Source organism: Morone saxatilis, unplaced genomic scaffold, assembly GCF_004916995.1.
Source record: "Morone saxatilis isolate NCDOM2014 unplaced genomic scaffold, NCSU_SB_2.0 Contig1, whole genome shotgun sequence".
NCBI lineage: Eukaryota > Metazoa > Chordata > Actinopteri > Moronidae > Morone > Morone saxatilis.
In genome coordinates, this window is record NW_023339651.1 from 20,689,450 (window position 1) to 20,706,783 (window position 17,334).

At 43.2% G+C, this 17,334-nt stretch overlaps 3 protein-coding genes across 3 annotated transcripts in view; 2 read left to right on the forward strand and 1 right to left on the reverse strand.

Moving 5' to 3' along the window:
- Positions 1–4,726, forward strand: part of wbp2 (WW domain binding protein 2) — a 6,092-nt gene extending 1,366 nt beyond the window's left edge. The window contains exons 2-8 of the mRNA XM_035660971.1: positions 39–147; positions 338–473; positions 572–664; positions 777–923; positions 1,050–1,172; positions 2,316–2,392; positions 3,312–4,726. Of these exons, the coding sequence (XP_035516864.1) occupies positions 39–147; positions 338–473; positions 572–664; positions 777–923; positions 1,050–1,172; positions 2,316–2,392; positions 3,312–3,359 (733 nt within the window). The 3' untranslated portion in view covers positions 3,360–4,726. The remainder of the gene's footprint in view (positions 1–38; positions 148–337; positions 474–571; positions 665–776; positions 924–1,049; positions 1,173–2,315; positions 2,393–3,311) is intronic.
- On the reverse strand, positions 4,674–11,837 carry trim65 (tripartite motif containing 65). Its single transcript, XM_035660947.1, has 8 exons — positions 11,761–11,837; positions 10,822–11,273; positions 10,590–10,685; positions 9,707–9,937; positions 8,521–8,689; positions 8,317–8,406; positions 7,850–8,067; positions 4,674–7,363 (listed from the first exon to the last, which is right to left on the reverse strand). The coding sequence occupies exons 2-8, from the start codon at positions 11,248–11,250 to the stop codon at positions 7,055–7,057; spliced, it is 1,542 nt and encodes a 513-aa protein (XP_035516840.1). The 5' UTR covers positions 11,251–11,273; positions 11,761–11,837; the 3' UTR covers positions 4,674–7,054.
- A 373-nt stretch (positions 11,838–12,210) lies between these two features.
- On the forward strand, positions 12,211–15,833 carry mrpl38 (mitochondrial ribosomal protein L38). Its single transcript, XM_035664159.1, has 9 exons — positions 12,211–12,353; positions 13,092–13,280; positions 13,403–13,534; positions 13,670–13,872; positions 14,006–14,078; positions 14,414–14,459; positions 14,628–14,786; positions 15,312–15,448; positions 15,594–15,833. Exons 1-9 carry the CDS (start codon positions 12,269–12,271, stop codon positions 15,728–15,730), a joined length of 1,161 nt encoding a protein of 386 aa, XP_035520052.1. The 5' UTR covers positions 12,211–12,268; the 3' UTR covers positions 15,731–15,833.
- Positions 15,834–17,334: the final 1,501 nt, after the last annotated feature.

Consider the following 17,334-nt stretch of genomic DNA (forward strand, 5'->3'; position numbering starts at 1 on the left):
TTTTGTGTGTGTGTGTGTGTGTCCATTTCTGCCACCAGCCTGTTGATGAACTATGATAACGTGGAGCTGGCTTTCTGTGATGCAGACAGTCTCCCTGAAGCCTTCAGAAAGAGCAAGAAGGGCAGCGTCTACCTAACTCCGTACAGGGTGAGAGACGAGACGAGACCCAGACGTCTTATTTGGCATTTGGTCTCACCATCGTGCTGCCTTTTTGCTGTCACCGTTGAGCGCAAGTACACAACAACCTGCAGAACTCTGGTTCCATTAATAAGCAGGTTTAGCTTTCCCATGTCCTATAAAGCAGCAGACGATGCTAGTTTCTGTTGTTTCCTCTCAGGTGATCTTCGTGGCTAAAGGACGGGATGCCCTGCAGTCCTTCATGATGCCCTTCTACCTAATGAAGGGCTGTGAGATCAAACAACCTGTATTGGGAGCCAATTATATCAAGGGCACTGTCACCGCCGAGCCTGGAGGTAGGTTTATGTGTGCGCAGGTACATGTGTGTCAGTTATAAACGTACAGTATTCTGTGTCTGCTGTAACTACGTGGACCCCTCCAATCTCTCTTACAGGTGGCTGGGAGGGCACTGCTACGTTCAAGTTTGTCTTTGCTGCTGGCGGAGCGATAGAGTTTGGCCAGTACATGCTGCAGGTGGCAGCTCAAGGTACAGTTACTACCGGTGTCATGAAACTCTTGTGGAAGAACTGATGTTTTGGCTGACTTCCCTCTATTGTTTCTTCATCCTTTCCCTTCTCCTCCCCCTTTGTGTCTCGCAGCTTCAAGAGGTCAGCCGGTGACTTCTGGCTTTGGTGGATGCCCCTACATGGCCAACGGGGCCTACGCTTACCCTCCTCCCCCTGCTAACGGCATGTACCCTGCCGGACCTCCACCCGGCTACTCCTACCCCAACCCTCCTCCACAAGGTAGGGGCTGTAATAATTGCCGTCATTGTGATCACCACGTTGATTTCTCAATGCAAATCTCCTTCAAGTCTTGTGGAAGTGTTCACTGCAGCTGGTCTTATTAGACTATGTGCTCCTGCCGTCCAGGTGGCTTCTACCCCAGCCCTCCAGCGTTTGATGCCTCTGCGGCTTACATACCTCCGCCTCCTTATTCTGCTCCTCTGGGCCAGCAGCCCCCACATGACCCAGACCTCCCCTCCTCAGCAGCAGGTGCGTCTCTCTGGCCAAGAGGCTCTGGTTTGTAGCCAGGTGGTGATCACTCTGGTTCATTCCAGGTGTAAATAAAAATGAGAATGTAAAGGAACTGTTGGCTCTGAGTTGATTTAGGAAGCTTACCGTGGGACTTAAATGATCAAAATAGTTGCTGATTAGTTTTAATTGACTCATGGATTTGACTAAACGTTTAATCTCTAGTCGTGTTTTACAAAATTGTTATGTGACAATTATATAATAGAAACTAACGAAATGAGTTATTGAAGTTTTTGTGAGAGTTTTGTCTAATGTTAAGCATATCAGTGGAACAGTTACATTTTATTTTGCAAACATTGGCCATATTTTGATATATGTCAACATTGCAAATATGGTTTTTTAATATAATTTAATATAGCATTTTATTGTGTTTATATAGTTACAGGGCATACAAAAAAAGAAACAATAAAATAACTGATTACATAAATATCAGTTTGTAGGGTATAGTTGATTGATTACTGATGAATTCACATCAGAGGACACATTATACTAGTAACCGGGTAGCATAAATACCTCCACTCACAAGTAATTACCCTTCCCTCTAATGGGAGGATCATTAGAAACAGAGCTGCGACGTCATGTCATTCACCAAATTACTCAGCAACTACTTTTACAAATGACCAATCGTCATTTTTCAATAAAACGTCCAAACTCGGCTTCTGGAATGTAAATACTCTCTCTTCAGACCTCTGTGACAGCAAACTGAATATCTGTAGCTCGAGGACAAAACAAGGCATTCGAGGATCCAATTTTAGGGTATTGGGGAACGGTGATCCACAGTTTTGATTGATTTAATTGGTTAATCGAAAACGTTTTTTTTTATTTTTATATTCCATATTTTTATTTACAGGAAAAGTATTGGCAGGTTTACACTTTTAACAGGTTAAGAAAAAAAATCCATATATAAAGTCCATATAGTAATATTTCCATTAGCCGAAGCCACACAATAACACTTTATTCATTTTGCCTATATTTCCTTTCCCCCTCTTCATTGCACCACTCTCCGTACCTCAGGCTTGATTAGCTCCAGTCGTCTCGTATATCCCAGGGATTAATGGTAAAACCATGTTTAATTAACGTCCCCTCCCCTCCTCTCTTTCCCAGCGGAGGCCAAAGCAGCTGAGGCAGCAGCGAGCGCCAGCTGTGCCACACTGCCTCATACACACGTGTACCTGCCGCAGGTAAGATAAGAGGTTCCTTTATTGATCCCCCTTACGGGAAATTCAAATGTCAGCTGCCCTCCATCACTCTGCTATGCATCTGATGTTGAGCTGATTTATCAGCAGTTTGCTACATATTGGGTTTGATGTGGTCTTTTTTTATTACAGGTCAGGTGTGAGCTAGTTGGTGTCACTCACCTGTAGCAGTTAAATCGTACCCTTTGAGAAACAACCATTTGCTTCCTTTCATACATTTTGCATCAAACGCTTTAAAGGTCCAGTGTGTAGGGTTAATGGCATCTGGCGGTGAAGTTGCAGATTGCAAACTGAACACCGCTCTCACCTGTATTGGATGACCTGGGAATGAGAACAGGCTGTGAGTTGTGTGTAGGAGAAACTACGGTGGCCATGAAACTCTAGGCCCTAGCTACAGCCAGTGTGTGGTTTGTCCCTTGTGGGCTACTGTAGAAACATGGCGGCCTCTGTAGAAGAGACCCTCTCCATCTGTAGATAAAAACGGCAAACAATTCCTATATTGAGCTGATTATACACTAATGAAAACATACCTATGAATATTATATTCCATTTCTGTCATTAGATCCTCCTTAATGTTACACACTGGACCAAAAAGCTTTGTCCAACTTCTGAAATATGCAGATAGTGGTGTGTTCTTGATACTATGAACAAATTTGAACTAAAATTAGATGTTTAAAAAATTGCAATATATCACAATGTACTGAATTGTAATCCCTGTATCACGATACGTATCATATTGCCAAATCCACAGCGCTACCTTTTATGGTGTATTAAAATGTATTGAACTAAAGTGGGGGAACAGTCTTAAATTCGTGCCGCAGCAGAAATCCTGAAGGCCTTTAACATGCTCAGGATGGATTATTGTACAGCACTGTCTCAAACCATACCTCTCCTCTCTCCATAGGACAAGCCTCCTCCCTACTCCCCCCCAGAGGACAAGAAGAACCAGTAGACGGGCTTGTTCTCACCCTCATTCCTCTCTGTCTCTCTGTAACCTCCATCCATACTGGATCACCCTGTTTCTTATTCCATTAACTGGACATCGGGAAGGCCAAAGTTTTCCTTTGTAACATGAATTCTCTCTTTCTCACCTTCCCAGTCCCCTTCCAGCTCAGTCCTTTTGGTTTCCCTTTTTTCTTCTCACATCGCTTTCCCACCTCAACCTATACCTTTTACATCCCTTTTAATGATTCATATATTGTAATCAGCTTCGTTCTCTTCAGAAGCACCTTTACTTGATGGAAACTAGAAGTATTGGTAGCAACAAGAAGATTGTTCCGACAGAAGTTGGTGGCTTTTTTCAATGTAGTTGACAGAACCTTTATAACCTGACCAGCTATCTTAGCGTTCATTGCCTTGCAGGTGTCCCAAACTTTAGATTCAGCTATGCTGTGAAGCTCACGTATAATTTTCCATGACTGTCTATCAAACTAGACTGAATCGGATGATGTTAATTACTTTGCTAATCTATTCAGAGGCAAGCTGAATGCAGTGTTTTATTTTTCTATTATTTGTGTGTACAGGCTTGTAATATGTATACTTTAAAAAAAAATGCAATATTTTCTCAAGAACACTAACCTAGAGGAGAAACTAGCTTTTGTAAAGAGAGCAGATTGTGGGGTGGCCCGGTCTGCTTCGACATGTTTTAGCGGATGACAGGGACCGCGAAGATTAGAGCATCGCCAAGCCCCAGCGGTGAATCCCTGATCCTGGATTAGAGCAGAGAGCGAGGGCGACCAGGGCCCGGAGGGACGTACTGCCAGGAGGGATTATCTTTGTAATGTACAAGAGCAGAGCAGTCACCCAGTGATGTCACTTCCTGTTTTGTCATGCCTTCGAACATTCGAGAACACACACGGTCAGACTCACCGCCAGCCTGCTTCACCGTTCATTCTTCTAACGTACATTTTAGACAGCATAGAAACAAACAGGACCATTAGAGGGGTTTCTCACTGTTTCTACTTTGTGTGGTTGTGATCTTAACTCTCCAGTTTGAGGTCAGTGTTGATATCTGATCTGAGCACCTCAGTATCTGAGCCTCTACTCTTCCTTCCTCTATGGTAACTAATCTATATACTGTATCTGTGACACATCCGTGGCTGATTATTTGCACTTACAGAATGCTATGCATCAGGCTCCTCTTTGCTCTGTCATGGCTGTGTGTAAAAATAATAATAATAAAGCTCTGTATTTATTTCAAACTAATTTATTGAATAATTCATGTAAAATGGCTCAAGTAAGAAAAACAAAGCATGGTCTCAGCTAATGCATGTATGCATTGGATTGGATTTTATTAAATGGATCTTGACTCATGTGAAACAGAACTGTCTGTCTTTATTTCTACACTGAGCATTGCTATTATCACACATTGATGGGTATTCCACTTTGAACACAGCATAGTGCATTAGGATAATTAAACATATTCCAGAGTCAGCAGGAGGGGTTCTGTTTTACGCCTTTAGGCCAAAAACAGCCTGGAAATGCTTTTCCTTTCTCAGTCAGTAGTCCTCATCTGCGCTTCTGGACAACTTGTGCAAATCCACAGCAGTTTCCCAAAGACTGATGTCCTGAGCCTCGAGTACCTCCACATTCCAAAGGTCACAGCGTTGCCCTCTAAGTGCTCATGATTTTTTTAAAAAAAAGGTAAAAAGCCTGTTAAAAACATTTGTACAGTACAGCAGATTCCATCACAACACTGTCAGCGTCACAGGTTTGAGACTGTACAGGCAGAGCAATTTACTTGTGCATTCATGCTAGAAATAGATAGAAATGTCGTTCCATTTTTTTTTTTCAGGCCTGTACTCTCAGTAGTAATGTACAACACACAACGATTTGGTTTCACCTACATCGCTTATGGTACAACATGGGAGGGTTCAGTTTACCCTGCAGTGGCTTATCGCCCTGTACGCACCATATTATGAACTGTCTCCCATATTTCTGTGGACTGAATTCCAGCAAGAGATGAAAACTAGTTAAGAACATCATTTTTTAGGGTTTTTCTTCTCGTGGCATCTACTTGAACCTAAAAATTAAATTTTCAAAATTCAAGTTTAACCAGGAGAATTGCCAGATTTTCAGACTGCTTGGCCGATATTGTGAAGTCCTTAAAAATGGCTTCTCATAGAATTGCAAAACAGTCTCTCTCTCTTACACTTATTTTGCTGCAATGAAACTTATACGTGTGTGTACTGTTTGTCAGGTTTTCATCCATCTCCAGCTTACAGAAAGGAGACTGGATTTTTAAAAAAGGCAGTGGTCAATTAGAGGCAAACACGCTTATTTGCTTTCTTGCAGAGTTAGAAGATTGTCTGTGTCTGTACTCTTAATATCAAGCCAAAGCCACCAGATGGTTTGCTTAGCTTAGAATAAAGACTGGAATCGGGAGAACAGAGAGCCTGAGCTCACTCTTTAACACATTCCAACTTATTTAAAAATACTACAAAGAGTTGGTTATGAAAGAGTATCAATTTAATACTGACGCCTCTATATGACCTAGATCAACACACAAGAGCGTTAGTGGCAAGATTGGCTATGTCTATATGACTCTCAGTGCTGTACTTCCTGCCACTGGGTCGGATTCTGTTGGATTCTTCTCAAAATCAAAACCTCTTTGGTCCACAGGGGCTGCCAGAATCAACACTAAATGAAAGCCGCTATAAACTATGAAAAACCAAAGTGCTTGGTTGCCAGGCAACAAGATACAACATGTTAATCAGTGAGCTTTATAGGTGCTGGTAGGCAGGTTTTGTTACATGTGGAGAGAGCCAGGCTAGCCAATTCCAGTCTTTGTGCTAAGCTAAGCAGCTAGCTGGCTCTAGGTTTTTATTTACCACAGACGTGATCTTCTCACCTAACTCAGCAAGAAACAAAACAGGCCTATCTTCTAAAAATGACATCTTCAAAGCAGATTAGAGTCAGGCACAGTAAAATCTGACTCACACACTGAAGGTTGTGTATTTGTAAGAGCAGCCAAACTGCACGTGTGCCACACTCGACAATCTGGGGGTTCAAGACAATAATGCAGGAGTAGTTGTAGTGCAGCACTCTAACAGCAACACAGTGGATAAACTGATACCCCTGTGCTCTTCAGAAACCCTCTCCTTTCTAACTAATTACTCATACAACAGCATGTATGTGGATTTAATGAATCAGTGTATTTGATAATGGGACATCAGCCCACCTGTAATAAATGCATATTGCCTTGCAGTGGAACAAGGTGTAGTGAAAGTACAATAATCTGACATACTGAGTTGAGGAGATTGGTTTTTTCCTACCTGAAAGCAGATTATCTAAAACTGAAGTTTATTTCATACATACTAAAGAAAAATCAAACCAGAATGAAGTTGTGCTGTCAGTAAACTACAACGCTAAGGGCCGTTAGGACCAGAGTTTGTGACCATTTTATGTTATTGTCATGATGTATAATGTGAATAAGCCTAGTTTTGGCGTATGACCAGTTTGGGGCCATCCCATTCAGTTCTTCTGCTTAAAACAATGTAGGAAGGCAGTCATTGTAAAAAAGAAGAAGAAGAAAAAAAAAAAGATTAAAAAAACCTCCTAAATGGTTATGGTTGGATCCTCTATGTTGAGTCAGCTAGTGCCCATGTTTGATAGTGCTTATTACTCCGCTCCTCTTTATGAGTCCGCTCATGTGGAGCAGAGGGTGATGCTGACGCCCTCTCCTATCCAGCAGGCGGGGAACAGCTCCTGGGTGAAGGCACAGTGGAAGGCGTGGAGCCTGGTCTGCCCGTCTCCGTAGTAGGTGAGGGTCCCCGCCTCGTAGTCAAGCAGCATGCCGATGCGGCTGTGCTGGGAGTGTCCGGCCAGAGTCTCCCTCCGGCCGTTGTGCCAGGCGCTCAGCTGGTGCTCGTCCAGCTGCAGGCTCCAGGACAGTTCGTTCATACCCACCATGCACCTCTTGCCCTTCTCCTTCCGAGGGATGGTCTCGTAGGTTACCTGTCGAGAGGCGGGGGGTGTTAATTGCGTGTAGTGCATATTTTTATGTGAAATGTTTTGCTAGTTAAAACTATTTTCCTTTTAAAAAGAGATGGTTTTTGAAGCGGGGTTGTGTGAGGTATTGATCCATAGTTATGATAGTGAGGATGCAATGTGAGTGCCTAAGTAAAAGGCTGTCTGATGGCAATGCGGTGGAAATGTTCTTAATATAGTGTACACTTAACGGTATAGATTTTTTTAAGGCGGTATTTGTTTGTGGCTAAAATAGGGGTTTCTGCTGACCCTGTATTCAGCAGTGCATTGCTCTGCTTCTGCAGACTGGGGGCATGCTGACCTCCATTTATTGCAGGTAACACACTGACGACACACTAAACGACCCCATTGACAGTTATTGACAGCTACTGTTACAGTTATTTGTAGATAATGTCAACTTTAGTAAACTGCTCTCACAACAACTGTTCAGACACAGTGTGCGTGGTTCTTTACCCCGAGGTAGGCCCAGGGCTTGGACACCTCCAGCTCCCAGTAGTGCTGTCCGTGTGTGAAGCCCTGAAAGCAGAGCACCTGCCAGGTGTGATCGAAGCGGGCTTCATGGGCTGGGACGGGGCGTGGCCCAGAGGCCAGGTGCTCCGCCCTCCGGTTCTCCTGGGACAGAAACAGGTGCATGTTGGCCGTGCGAGGGTCGAAGGTCAGGGAGCATCGGTCTGTAATGAGGAAGACAGGAATCAGACAGAATGAAGCGGGAACTGATATCTACACTGTTCACATATTTCTTTTCTGTGCCAATAACCTGTGTGACCTTTGACATTTTTGACCTCGTAATGACCTTGTAATTAATGGGATCCAAGCTTATTTCCCTGCTGCACTTTTGCACATCATTAATAATGAATAAGTACCAGGACCAGGACATACTTGGAACAAAGACACATTCTATAATGTTAGATAGGACTTACAAGCACTGAGGCCCTCCTTCCCACCAGGGTGGCATGGAGCAGCTGGACTGGGAACCACGGCGAGGACCGGCCTCTTATCCTGAGGAGATCCTGGAGACCAATGACAAGCTTGAGAAACACAAGAGCAAAGATTGGGGAATAAACTGCTGGCAGATCAAGCTTCAGTTGCTACAGAGGAAACATCATTCCCAGAGGGCAGGTTACCGTCTTTATCCTGACCCACGGCGGTGCTCACAGCTTTCTCTAGGTCCTCGGCCACCAGCTTGGAGACTCGGGACAGGACATCTGTGACGCCGTTTAATCGATCTTGAAGGTTTGGGGTTACATCCGTGGGGATATCCTTGAAACGTGGAACTTCTATGACCGTTGATTCCTGTGAAGAGAGATGCATTTCAGAGAAGACCTTGATGAATATTTTTTTTTATATTTTTGACTTTGAGTTAACCACTGGAAGTGTGTGCTGCAATAAATGTTTAAGCAGCGTTCACACAAAAACTGGCTCATATATACTATAGATATCAACACGTGTGTGTAGATACTGTAGTGGGAGTACAGTTACAATATTATGGTACAAAACAATTGACCCTTGCTAAGTCCCGCCCCTTTTTGAATCTCAATCAACTTGTTCCTTTGATGTACTTATGCTATGTGCTACGCTTGTCTTGTTAAAAAGACAACCAAATTTAGAAGATGGTTTAAAAATAAACGTAACATATATAGTCACATCTAAAGCTAGCTAATATTAACAAAACGCTTACGCGAACTAGCTAACTAATCTACATCAGCTTTTATCTTTTGACCATCTTCTTTCTTGTTTCTCTCACAGTGCTTCTTTTAACTGCGTCTTTGTTATGAGGCACCTACAGCCCCAGACTGAGCTAAATCCATCCTTTTCCACACATCTCACTGTTTCTATATTGTTCTTGTGAATTTCACACTCACAGCGTATGCTTGTTACTCTTCTGCATTACAAAAAAAAAATGCAGCACATGTGACCTTAGAAGACTTCATCCTCAGTTGGAATTGCAGATTTTGCTGGTTTGACAAGGGTGAGCACAGCCATCCTTCATTATGTAAAACCGCTTGTGAGTAATATACTGTTTTGCCACCAAACTTAAGTCTGGATGTCAAACCTTCCACCGGGTGAGCACACTCAGCCAGCTCTGGTTTCAGGAGTGCGTAAACTCCAAGTCATGTAGTCATGTAATGAGACAATACACTACATATGGAACGAGCAATTCTCTGTTGAGATCACAGGAATAAATATTAGGTCGGTACGTCCTGACTTTTCTTCCGCTTTCTACCTTGCAGTGCAATACAGTCAAAGTGCTACATTACAGCCCTTCCATTTGAGCCAAATGAACGACAGTGTAAAGACAGGGGTACAAACCTTGATGAGATCTGTATCAGAGAGGTTGCGCACGGCTGCTATCTGCCCCCGGCTCTCTTGGAGTATCCTGGAGCGCTCCTGGAGTTCAGCCAGCCGCGCCTCCGCCTCACTGATGGCGGCTTCTTGCTGCTCGTCAATGAAGAGCTCTGTGGCCTCCTGCTTCTCAGCCAGTATTTTCATCAGGGTGGAGAACTTGACCTTGACCCAGGTGGAAGTCTGCTCAAGAGTCACCTGTTGGAGGAAAAATGCAGATTCATATGCCTGCTTAGTTTCTGCTCTTTTTTATTCATCTACAATAATATCAAGTTCAATTGTTTTCTGAGCTGCAGCTTATTCAGCTAAAGCCTCAAAATGTCAGTACAAACAGTACAAATCTTGTGGCATTGCAAGGAGAATATTTAATTGTCTGATTTCCGTTAAAACTAGCTGTAAGCTGCAGGGAGTGTGCTAATGTGGTTAGCCACCGAGAGTTAGCACTGCTTAAAAGAAACTGGCTCAAATTTAGACTTTTGATCAGTATGAAACATCGCAAGAGATGACTACACTTCATTTAAATTCTATCAAAGGGGGCGCCCTGGTGACTCGCCTGGCAGGGCTGGTGACCGTGGGTTCAAGTCCGACCTGTGGCCCTTTGCTGCATGTCATCCCCTCTCTCCCTCCTCCTCTCCTGTCTACCTGAAGCTGTCCTATCGAACATGGCAAAGTGGTGAAGCAGTAAACTGTAAGGCTCCAGTAAAACAAAACTCAAACTACAGCGACTCTTGAACTATGCATTTCCGTCCTTTATAATCCTTTGACGCCTTCTTTCCTCAACTTTGAGTAAGGTCACATTTCTGGCATGTTGAGAAAGTTTTGTTTGAAGTATGGCGAAACGAGAACTCACCTTGGCTTGACTGATATTCTCAGCCAGGTCCTTAATACTTTTTTCGGTCTCTTCCATGAGTTTCCCCACCTCCTTACTCTTCCTTTCCAACAGCAGCTGGAAAGAATACACATCAAACTGAGACAGCAGGCTTTACAAAATCACAATCGTAAATTGGACAGCGTTATAACTGGACTGACAATACATGCTACACTCCAAGCTAAGCAGCTGTGGTGGCGCTGTCTTGCTGTACCTCTTGATTTTCCCTCTCTGCCTCCAACAAGACCTTCTCGTGGTTCGCGCACTCGGAGATGCCGCACTCGCAGCACACAGACATTCTGTCCTGCTTGCAGTAATAAACCAGAGGCTTTTTATGGCGCTCACACAGCAGCATGGCTCTCGCCCCTTCGCCTCCCCTCATGTGCGACTCTCTGAGAGAGGGAGCGGTGCTGTTTGTAGCCTCAGTCAGGAGCGACATGGACACATTACGCTTGAGGATGGGCCTGGTGGGAAACCGCTGATTGCAGATGGGGCAGTGTGCTCCGATATCAGGCTTTACATTGCTGTCCCAGAACTTGGTGATGCAGGCCTGGCAGAAGCTGTGACCGCAGGGGAGGGTTACAGGGACTTTGAAGCGGTCCAGGCATATGATGCAGGTCAGGTTTGAATTCTGAGAATCCATCTCTGAAGAAAGAGCTGACACCTCTGTGAGTAAACAAGAAGAAGATCATGATGTGACAGAACTCAAACATATCATATACATACCACACCATGACAGTAATGTTACTTAATGCTTCGCCTCTGCTTATTAAGAGGTGAATGTCACATTTTGTAAAGTCCTGTATATAAATCAACAGTTTCTCAGAAGGGCAGGAAAACAATAACATAAATTGCCCCAATGTGTGTACTGCCAGTTACCAGACTGTGCAACAAAGCCACGGACGGTCAAGCAGCAATACCAGGCTCAGTCCACATAGTAACGCTGCCTATCACACATTAACTTAGCCAGCTGGAAGGAGAAGCTAACGCGAGCTAACGCTAGCCTGGGATGGTCAGTTCACGTAAGCTAGGGGACTCTTGGGGACAAATAACAGTCAAAGATGAACAGTCTGGTGGTTTAACTGTGTATTAGCGCACATTTTAGACTCGCCGTCTAGATACAACACAAAAATGACACCGAATGAATTCTTACCACTTCAAAAGATGTATATTTGTGCACAGCATCAGTGTGAACAGTCGTCAGACGGAGCTTCCTTGATGACGACACACGCAAAAATGATGCCTTCACGTGTTGTCGGGAAAACGGACAAACGCAAAGGACACAACACGAGTACATGTAACAAGTAACTTTTATTGTTAGTGTTACAATACATTTGCAACAATGATATTCACTATTTGCAGTCACTCATTCGCTACACACTGTAATATCCCACTAACCCAGTTTGGTTTAACAGTAGCTAATAATTACGCACAAAACCAAAAAGCATAATTATTTTTACTTCTGTATGATAAAGGTGTGCTAAAATAGCCTAAAAATAAAAAAGGTCTGTTATACTGGTGAATCTTACTATAATATATAACACGTTACCATTATTGTCTGGTACAGTAAACAAATGCTGTGAGGTAAAGGCGCACAGGGTCGTTTTCATCCTCTCGGCCACCGTATTTTCTGACAGAAAAGGGGACAAACTCACTCCAAGATGGCGCTGCGCACGGGTTGTGCCGTTGCCTTGCGAACTGGGAAAGATTTAGGGGTCAATAATGCGAGGACTTTCATCACAACAGGTATTGTAACGATGCTGCTCATTTACATTGGGTTCACATTTAGGACGTCTGTCACCGGACTTCAGTATTGCACGTACGGCGCGAATGTGTCGTTACATCAGCTTGAAGCAGACTGTTCGTCACACGCTGAGGAGAAAGACATTTCACCAAACCCCATAGAAAAATATGACCATTAAATGTGAGCGTGTGAGCCCCAAGGTTGGCGAAGGGAAACATTTACGATGCGAGATCTAGTTCAAGAGTAGTTACCACTGACAATAAAATGGTTTGAGGAAACACAAACATGAAAGGTGAAACAAGTGCTGCCTGATGTACTGGGCGTATGTTTATACACATGCTAAAGTGAACTGAGGAAAAAAATAGATACATCTTCTTTATGTAAAACTAAAAGTAAACTACTAAATATTTGGAGGGAGTTTCGCACGTAAAGAAGATGTCCTTTGGTTGGTCGAGCCTGCTGATACTGAGGTGGCCAAAAACGATGAATGACCTCTTTTTTTTTTTTTTACATTTTAAATGTGATTTAACAACATTATTAAATTCACAATAACATTACAAGGCAAACATATAGTACAAGAAATATAAAATGAAACCAAAATAAGTACTGTTCATATACAAACGTGTACAAAAGTATAACCTAAATACCACTAAAACTTACAGATGCAGATAATGGTAGGACAACATGACAAACGTTGTGTTGCTATGTACCTAACTGTTGGGGATGTTTCCATATAACAGCTTTCCTCTGCAAACGGGTACCTCCTTTGGGTCCAATGCCAAATGAGGAGATTGACTTGAAAAATCTGCATTCGGTGGAGAGGTATCGCAGCTACAATCGTTACTTCAGACAAGCCGAGGGGGTGAAGAACAAACCTGCCTGGTGGAAGACCTACAGGGGCTACGTGGAGAAAGCTGATCCTGAGCATGGTGAGGAAAACAAAGGAGCTGACTGCTGATAGGGATTCTGTGGTGGTGTGAATGTGGTCGGATTTTATTCCGTCGCAGTTCGAAAACGTTCACAGTTTAAGTGGGTCTTGTTCTTGTTGCAGGCGCAGAGCGAGTGGACATTGGACTGCCGTACTATCGACCCTGCAGGCTCAGAGAAGTGAGGGAGAGGAGGCAGGTGATGAAGGCCAACAAGGAGAATGCTGACTTGGAGAGGGCTTGTCGTCTGCGCACTTGTAAGCTCACACACACTCAGTCCCCCTCCCCACTCCCTGGAAGTGGAAAGTTTCTCTGAGCTCAGTGAAAATCTGATTTTAATTGATAAGTGAAAAAATGGGTTAACTTTTTCTTTTGCATCTTTGTCCCATTAGTTAAAATCCCTCTGGATGTGGTGCAGGAAGTGTGGAAGAAGAACAGTGGTCCACTTCATATAAAGAGACTGGCAGACCACTACGGGGTCTTTAGAGATCTCTTCCCCATGGCTTATTTTCTACCTCAAGTCTCACTCCACATCTGCTACAGCCAGGACAACAGTGGTCAAGTGCATTTTGGGAATCGGTTGACACCAACTGAAGTACGTTAAAGAAACGGAAGTTTACAGGGTCCTAACAACACTTCATTTCCTCCCTGCATTCCGCATCTGTATTGAATTGTATACCTTTATATGTCTTCTCTGACTCTATTCTTTGCTGTGCTTTTGTCTCTAGGCAGCATCAGTCCCTCAGATCAGCTTTGACGCGGAGGACGGCTCCCTTTGGACCCTTCTGCTCACTTGTCCAGGTCAGCTTTCACAGGAGGCACCAGATAATCAGCAACTCTATACCGAATCAGTCAGACAGATTATCAGCTATGGCTACAGAAATAGTGAAAAATATCTGAGCTAGTCTCTCAAAGTCCAAGGATATGTCTTTAAACATCTTGTTTTGTCAGTCCAAAACCCAAAGATATTCAGTTTAATGATATAAAACAGAGAAAAGCTGGAAATCTCCATATTTGAGAGGTTGAAAACAGCATTTTAAAAACAATATAAACATAAAACAATTAATTGAAACAATCATTGCAGCTCTATTCTTAGCACTGACATATTGTCTAAAATCATTTACCATCTTTTTCAGATGAGCATCTTCTGGAGAATGAGGCAGAATACGTCCATTGGCTAGTGTAAGTACTTAAAGTCAACTGTGCTTTAAATGTACAATTAAATAATTTCAATTATCATTACTCAAATGATAAACTATATCAATTATAGTTATTCAATTAACCCATCTTTAACCAGGCAGTTCCATTAAAATTAAAATGCAATTTTAAGAATGGATTATGTTTCTGTAGTGGGAACATACCAGGCGGAGCAGTGCAGTCCGGGGACGAGCTGTGTCACTACCTGCCTCCCTTCCCTGCCAAAGGAACAGGCTTCCATCGCTACGTTTATGTCCTCTTCAAGCAGGAGGGACCAATCAACTTCCAGGAGGATGTCAGGCCATCGCCATGGTGAGCACTCCACACTCTGACAGGAAGCTGACGCTCTTCACAAGTTATTCACTGCACAGGATGACTTCTGAAATACAGTTTTTCTTTTTCTAGTGATGCTCAATAATAACCTTGTGTAGTGATCAGCATGTGTTATTCAATCACGAAAACAAAGATTCCACCACAGGAAGTGACAGATCGTACAATAGACGTGATACACTGACACTGCCTCTGTCCAAAGGTATGAAATAAACAATAAACAAGAGATAATCTGTTAATATGTAAGCTTTAGATTTTGAGCAGATTCAGTTAACCTTTGGACAGAGACATATCCGTGCATAGCATAGTAGAAATATCTGTCCCCGGAACTTGGGGAAAGTTCCTGCGGTGGAAACGCAGCTTAATGTAACCAGGTCTCTTAAACCTGAGAGTTTAGGTGTCAGCAGTCATAAAATCTCTATGAACTGTATTTACCAGTAATAAAATGTTAGTTCAAGTTTGATACAGCAACAAAGACACTAAGCTTGTGCTGCCTCTCCTCCCTAGCCATTCTCTGGTGGATCGAACATTTAAGACGGTGGATTTTTACAGAAAACACCAGGACAACATGACGCCTGCAGGCCTGTCCTTCTTCCAGTGCCAGTGGGATGAATCTGTCACCAACACCTTTCACAACACACTCAGTGAGTCATGCTAATGCGCACAAGCACACTGCAAGGTTTTTGGCCTTCAGACATTTTACAAAAATGGACCAAGTGCAACTTTTTTCATCTGTGTGCCAGTTGCCTGATAATAATAAAGCCTGCCTGTTGTATCTTCCCCCTGCAGACATGAGGGAGCCGGTGTTTGAGTTTAACCGGCCTCCAGTGTACCACCCTCCACAGGTCAAATACCCTCATGGACAGCCCCTGCGCTACCTTGACAGATACAGAGACGGAAAGGAGTACACCTATGGAATATATTGATTATTAGACACACACTCACAGAAAGGAGAAAACACATTCATTGCAAACGTGTCTTTGGCATATTTATGTTCAAATAATAAAGCATTTTTCACCTGTGCTGAGACTGCCTGTTTGATATCAGTTTGTTAGTTGAAAAAAAGTTTGGTTGAAAGAACAAGGGAGGCCACACACAAAGTCAAACAAGTAATTTATTTAACTCAAAATCCAAACATATCAACTAAATGGCGAGATGTGTAAAGATATCAGTCACATCAGTAATGTTAGAGTTGTGTGGTTGAGTGAAATATGGTGTAATGTGTGTTGTATGGTGCAGTGAACCAAAAAAAGAGGGCTGAGGGTCTGTACTGTGGGCCAGGCTAAGAGAGATACATGAGGCCTTTTTTATTTCCCAGTTTGTACATTCTCACCTCCTCGCATCTTAGTCCCTCCTCTTTGTCCAATTTGGCAAGTTTTTAAGACAACCTCTTAACAAGCTATCATCTGGTGTATCCAACTCCTCTAAATCCGCTGCCAAATCAAGAGGTGAGGTAACCCACATGCACCGCTGTGGTAACAGAGGAAAGAGACAACCCCAGACCTGGCACAGAAGAATGAGCAAAAAATGGTTCTAACAAGTTAATGTGACACAACTGCACAGATTTCTTTCTTCTCAAGATTGAACAGATCAGGTCTGACACTTTTCTGGCACCGATCCTGGGAACTTAGCCTGAACAGGTGCCAGACCTTGATCACTGGAGCAAAATTTACATTGTTCTCCTTGCCGATCATAAAGATTTTTCAGCTGCATTTTGGGGCCTCTTTGGCTTGCCAGTCAGTCTGCAGGGAAGCTAAAGGGCCTGGAACTGTGTGACCAAAAAGCAAGTAATTAGGACTAAAGCAGTATGCACGGAAGAGGGACTTTGATGGAGTTTGATGAAACCTTTCCATAGCTCTCTGGCTCTGAGCATGGTACGCACTGGACTGAGAATGTTTAATGTTTACCTGCTTTATCACTTAACACTTCAACAGCAGAAGTTAGATCCCTGATCAGACTGAATAATCTTTGGGAAACTGAAAATTGACATAAACTGTGTCAGAGCTTTCAATTTGGTTTGATTACCTGGTAAGGTTTTCCAGTCAACTGACTTGTGTGGCATGTTTTAATAAAGTCAGAGATGATTCTTTTCAAACAAGGCTAGTAAAAATGTTGTATGACTCTATCATAGGTTTTACACCTTACACCTAAATGACCTGCAATGCTGTCATGAGCAGTCTGAAGTACAGTGAGTCTTAATATTATAGAGGGCAGAACAATTTGCACAATCTGATCCTACAATACTGTCCCCCTGGGGAACCCATTTTCTCACCAATAGGTGATTTTGGAGAAGATACCCACGGGCAACACTCTCTACCTCATCATCTGGAAGAACTTGACTGTACAGAGCCTGAAGTGTGGGGTCACTCTCTTCTTTCTGGCAAGGTCATTGCAAGACAGGTAAAGGAACAGTCTATGGTCTAGGGGTATAATTTTCGCTTTGGGTGGACGAGCCCCCCATTTGTTACATACATAACGTACAACAAAAAGGGAGGCCACACACAGGTGTATCAGTCAAACAAGTAATTTA